This window comes from Echiichthys vipera, assembly GCF_963691815.1.
Source record: "Echiichthys vipera genome assembly, chromosome: 15".
NCBI lineage: Eukaryota > Metazoa > Chordata > Actinopteri > Perciformes > Trachinidae > Echiichthys > Echiichthys vipera.
Window position 1 is genome coordinate 604,331 of NC_139840.1, and position 6,320 is coordinate 610,650.

General features: G+C 46.9%; 1 protein-coding gene across 1 annotated transcript in view; it reads right to left on the reverse strand.

Annotated features, from left to right (window-relative positions):
- Positions 1–2,710, reverse strand: part of LOC310957469 (armadillo repeat-containing protein 1-like) — a gene marked incomplete at its 5' end in the record, with an annotated part of 3,564 nt that extends 854 nt beyond the window's left edge. The window contains 6 exons of the mRNA XM_083928045.1: positions 1–85; positions 1,214–1,288; positions 1,444–1,560; positions 1,687–1,876; positions 2,370–2,461; positions 2,549–2,710. The exon at positions 1–85 is cut by the window's left edge and continues 854 nt beyond it. Of these exons, the coding sequence (XP_083784171.1) occupies positions 1–85; positions 1,214–1,288; positions 1,444–1,560; positions 1,687–1,876; positions 2,370–2,461; positions 2,549–2,710 (721 nt within the window). The remainder of the gene's footprint in view (positions 86–1,213; positions 1,289–1,443; positions 1,561–1,686; positions 1,877–2,369; positions 2,462–2,548) is intronic.
- Positions 2,711–6,320: the final 3,610 nt, after the last annotated feature.

Here is a 6,320-nt window from a genome sequence, read left to right on the forward strand (position 1 = left end):
GACTCTCGTCCTCGGGCAGGTAGTCCGGCAGGTCCACGTTCTGCTCCGTCTGCACGGAGCCGTCCTCCGCCAACGGGATCAGAACCTGAAGACAGAAACTTCTGTTGACTCTCAGAAAGAAAGCGACACTGAAGGATCTGGTGCTAACGGAGTCCCACAGGGCGGCCTGTTGGGTCCTCTCCTGATCTCAGTGTTTCACTATGAAGTCAGTCTGTGCTGCTGTTACCTACAGATCACCGTTCTTTACCGACGGCTCAGGAAATTAGACGGATCTCCGGGACGTACGAATGTGTCTTGATAGGATTGGGTGATTGGACGGACATATCGTAACAAAGCTAACCTCTTATCTCGCTGAAAGACAGAAATTTAATTGAAAAGGCGTTTTCAGATTCCTCTGCTGAAGGAGCGAACGTCTTTTGTACTCACACTACCTGGGCCTCGGAGAATGCTTCTTGCTGCCTATACGTCATCACGCCGTAACACGTCACACGCATTGATGACGTCATGGCGATGCGTGGCTTTGTTTCCAGATCTTTCCGTAGACCTCGGAGTTTTTGTGCGTCTTGTCGACTGTTTTTGAATCTTTTCATCGACCAAATCTGCAGTAAACACTCCACCTCCGCATCACACCAACGTGAACCTTTCACCGCCATTGTTTGAAATGTCCGCGCATGGTCCCTCCTTCTTTTTTCTACGTCCCAACAGGCGCACAGGAAATGACCTCAGAACCGCCGTAGGCCTCGTGCTCGTACACGTGCGCACGCTCGTGCTCGTACACGTGCGCACGCTCGTGCTCGTACACGTGCAAACGTGCTTTACTAAAGCCCACCTCTCCCAAACGGGCCGTGGACGGCAAGCGTGCCGCTCCTAGACGTGGTACGGTTGCACTCACACTGGTCAAAGGAACCAGACTTTAGCCGTGACACGTGCTGGGGCACGGCACGGAGGCACAGTGGGAGGGCGCCCTGAGTCATATATTGATCACAAATGATTTAATCAGATCAAATGGAATAAAAACGCAACTTTAACTTATTGATGACTCATCTCATTTTTCTCGCTGAGTCGAGCAGTGAAGCAGTTTAGTCACATCAAGAGCGGAAGAGGTTCAGAGACAGGAACACAGAGAACAGATGAACACGGGGACTTTAAGTGGTTTCACGGAGCGTCTGGTGTTTTGATTTTGAGTCGTGACGTCTTTGAAACTGAAACTCACCTCGTCTCCGTTCTCTGCTTTCACCACCTGCTGAGCCGTCATCACCTGAGTGGACGCGATCGCCGACGCCAGAGCCTGAAAAAAGACAGAGACGGCGTTTGTCTCTTAACCCTTTAGCGTCCTCACTAAGACAAAAGCAATAGATGTTGTTTAACTTCTTTGGGTGAGTAAAAACAAAGCTGGACACACTGAACACGACAGTCAGAGGCAGTGATGCGGTCTGGTCTCACCTCGGCCTTCAGGTCTGAGCGGATGCGGACGATGCATCTCTTGACGGTCATCTGGAAGGTGAAGCTGATGACTCCTCTGATCCTCAGCAGAGCCTCCTCACACAGACTCCTCCGGCCCTGGGCCACAGGACGCACACCGTTAAGATCACACACACACACACACACACGCGCACGCACACACACACACACACACACACACGCACACACACACACACAGAGTTCACGCTCTCAGCGCCTCCTCACCGAGTCGTCCAGGCCGTCGATGTGCAGCACCACGGTCTTGGCTCTCTTGTTGCTGGAGCCCAGGAAGAACTGGGCTTTGCGGCGGCCGCTGACCGCCTCCTCCGCCGGCCCCGAGGCGCCGTTCTCAGACGCCTGCAGGAGCTCGTAGATCTCCGACGCCAGCAGCTTGGTCTCTCCGGGGGTCGTGGACCTGGACGACGGGACGAGAGGAAGCGTTCACCGACCAACAGAACGTGTTCAGAGACGAGAGAAGGTGCACGCCGTGTTTCTGTGACTGTGGTTAAAACCACAGTTCACCCGCTCACACGGCGACAGCAGAAGCTACCGGAACAACTACAAAACCACTTCTGTCATTCATTCAACCTCCAACCCTCATTTACAGCGACATGGAGTTAAATTACAGAGAAACTGAAGAAGAAGCAAAGTCAACGTGAGAAAAGCAGAAAGACCTTCATCTGATTGGCTGGTTTGGCCCGTGTGTTGGTGACAGACAGATGGTTTATCCAATCAGAAACCAGGATTTTAACCCCGCCCCCAAAGATCTTTAAACCAGAGTTCAGATGGATCTGCTGAGACCACGAGAGCCTGGAGACTCAACCATCTGGACTCAGGTCCGTCTGAGATCGGATCCCAAACGTTAGACTGTGAAAACTGAACCTGAGTGGATGAGACGCAGAACTCACTTGTGCACGACGTTCTGGAGGCTCAGGATCATCCCCAGCTCCCCCTTCAGCTTCTCCCGGTTGGCTCGGCACTCTGCCAGGTACCGGATCGCCTGGGGACGACAGCCAATCACAGTTAAGAGCGAGGACAGCGGCGTGACAGTGACCCGGCTCATCTATGTGCAGGCGGAGCAGCTCACCAGCAGGGCGGAGTAGACCACCTGAGGGCTGGGGTTGTCCAGGAACAGGATGAGGCCCGGCAGGCAGCCCTGGTCCTGGACGATGGCCCGGCGGTTCATGGGGTCGGCGGCCAGGTCCCTCAGCTGGTTGACCACGACCAGGGCGTCCGGCTCGGCGCTCATGGCTCACGCTCACTCACCCATGCACGGAGAAACTGGGGACGGCAGCAGAAAGGTGAGACGGGTCAGAACCAGAGGAGGGCCGATCGGATCTGGACCGGGTCTGGTTCTGGCTCCGGGCTCCAGACTCACGGACTCAGACCCAGAACAGCTGCTTAGAACATTTACACCTGTACATTTACACATGTTCTGGTTTCACATTTAAATATTTGATCTACAGTTTTCTACTTAATTTACACTTATTATTATTATTATATTTTTATTTATTTTTCATTATTCTATTTGAAGTATTCTACGTAATTTTAGTTATTTTATTTTTATTGAATAAAATCCAAAAAGAATGAAAAATATCCCAAAAGAATGTGTTGATATGAGTCATAATGGTAAACATTATTATTATAATTATTAATAATATTCCCCAGAACAGCGTCACGTGCCTGCAGACACACGCTCGTGCCTTTGGGGCGCGTGATCAGCACACACGGTGATGGAGGACCGGGGCACCGGGGCACCGGGGCACCGGGGGACCGGGAGCGGCCGCTGTCACCCTGTCAGGCCGGCTCTCGGGGCGTCTACCTCGGCTCTGAACAGCCGCTGTGTGAGGGATGCTAATGCTAATGCTAACAGCTCTCACCTCTGACGGCTCCGAGCTAACAGCTAACAGCTAACAGCTAACGGCTAACGTTAGCGTTAGCGGGGCGCTGCTCCTCTCCCGCCGGCCCGCGGGGATCCACACACGAGCTCCGGCTCCGGTCACAGTTAGAACCACGGTAAACACGGTCACGGTGCCGGTTCCGGTGTCCGTGAAGTAAATAAACCGGAGACTCTTCCTGCTGAGGGGAACCGGGCGGACACGGATCAGCATGGACGCCTGTGATTGGATGGCGAGCCGCCCCCGGGCTGAGCTGGCCTGTGATTGGATGGAGACCCGCCCCTGGAGTGAGCGGACCAATCAGAGGCTTTGTTGTTAAAGGGCCAACGCCCTGAGGGTCTTTCATCTGGAATAATTATATTTAATATCTTTAAATAATTATATTAAATATCTTTAAATAATTATATTAAATATCTTTAAATAATTATATTTAATATCTTTAAATAATTATATTTAATATCTTTAAATAATTACATTTAATATCTTTAAATAATTATATTTAATATCTTTAAATAATTATATTTAATATCTTTAAAATAATTATATTTAATATCTTTAAATAATTATATTAAATATCTTTAAATAATTATATTTAATATCTTTAAAATAATTATATTTAATATCTTTAAATAATTATATTTAATATCTTTAAATAATTACATTTAATATCTTTAAATAATTATATTTAATATCTTTAAATAATTACATTTAATATCTTTAAATAATTATATTTAATATCTTTAAATAATTATATTTAATATCTTTAAATAATTATATTTAATATCTTTAAAATAATTATATTTAATATCTTTAAATAATTACATTTAATATCTTTAAATAATTATATTTAATATCTTTAAATAATTATATTTAATATCTTTAAATAATTATATTTAATATCTTTAAATAATTATATTTAATATCTTTAAATAATTACATTTAATATCTTTAAATAATTACATTTAATATCTTTAAATAATTACATTTAATATCTTTAAATAATTATATTTAATATCTTTAAAATATCCACAGGGTGAACGTGCAGACCCGGTCCACGGGGGGAACGTGCAGACCCGGTCCACAGGGGGAACGTGCAGACCCGGTCCACGGGGGGAACGTGCAGACCCGGTCCACGGGGTGAACGTGCAGACCCGGTCCTCGGGGTGAACGTGCAGACCCGGTCCACAGGGTGAACCTGCAGACCCGGTCCTCAGGGTGAACCTGCAGACCCGGTCCACAGGGTGAACCTGCAGACCCGGTCCTCAGGGTAAACGTGCAGACCCGGTCCTCGGGGTAAACGTGCAGACCCGGTCCTCGGGGTAAACCTGCAGACCCGGTCCACGGGGTGAACGTGCAGACCCGGTCCACGGGGTGAACGTGCAGACCCGGTCCACGGGATGAACGTGCAGACCCGGTCCACGGGGTGAACGTGCAGACCCGGTCCACGGGGTGAACGTGCAGACCCGGTCCACGGGGTGAACGTGCAGACCCGGTCCACGGGGTGAACGTGCAGACCCGGTCCACGGGGTGAACGTGCAGACTATGTTCAATCAGCGAATCTGGACTTTTAAAAACTTTTAAAAAACAACATAAATTCAACAGATACAAATAAGATCATCTGTGTTTCTCTCGGGCTGATTTCTTGTGGTGTACCACAGGGTTCATTCCTAGGTCCTCTCATTTTATATTCACATTTGGCTTTTAGATCAACTTATTTATGAAAATGCTTTGTTGAAGATTATGATAGATTCTTTTAAAGTATGGTTCTTATGTCAGCTGCTGAAATAGCCAATTGGTTTTCACACCTTCCTGAAATTGAATGATGAAGGAAACACCAGAAAACAAGCTTCCCACCTTCAGCTGGGACCAAATGCTGCTACCAGTCTGTGACCAGGAGGAAGTTTAACTGAGAGAAGAGGAAATACAGATGTGAGAGGAGACGGAGAGACTCAGGGAGGAGCTCAACTGTTACTGAACTATAGAAGAGAGAGGAACTTCTATATTCAACAGAGTTCAACACACAAACATCAACATCACCTTTATCCAACATGCTGTCACTGCATCATTGTGTGTTTCCTCTGGTTCTTTACGTTCTAACAGGTATGTTGGATTATGCAGCCTGAAAAGGTTTAATTCCAATATAATGTGAATCATTTATGAGTCTTTTACAACATGATATATCTGAGTGATCTCTTCCTTTAGGTGTCAGCTGTGAAGAACTCACTCCATCAAAGAAAGAAGAGTCCAGTTTAGAAGGCAGCCCTGTGACTCTGTCCTACACTTACTCCAAACAAGCAACTGCTGGTGATGAGTTTTACTGGTATCGACAATATCCAGGAAAACCACCAGAGTTCATCATCTCTCATCTAGCAACAGGAGCAGTAATGGATTCTCAAATCCCAGGACTGAAGATTAAAGTGGATCAAAACCAAATCAACATGAGCATCTCCTCTGCTGCAGTGACAGACTCTGCTGTGTACTACTGTGCTCTGCAGCCCACAGTGACAGGAAACACCAAAACTCTGCACAAAAACCTTTGGAGCAAAGACAACACAATACTCCACAACGTCCACCAGAGGGACTCACACACTGTTACACTAAAGTTCTATGTTATGATGAAGACTAGAATCACTTTTCCCTCTGACAGCATTGTAATGTAAAGCCTTAGAAATTAAAGGACTAAAATGTTTCTTTTGCATATTTTCAGTTTCCTGGTTATAAAAACGTATGAACTGCCTCAGAAAAACATCTCACGATTAAGAACTTTAATGCACCTTACGCTGATACTTGCACACACATCATCAGCGATGGACCTGGGTTCTCAGGGTGTTTCCGGTCTTATCATCGGAGACCCTTCTCCCCCAGGCGACCCAACCAGGGGCCATCAACCCCCCGGTTTGTGTACATGTAGCACGCACCACGGATCCCCCTACGGATCCACAGCCACCGTGAGGCTTTTTC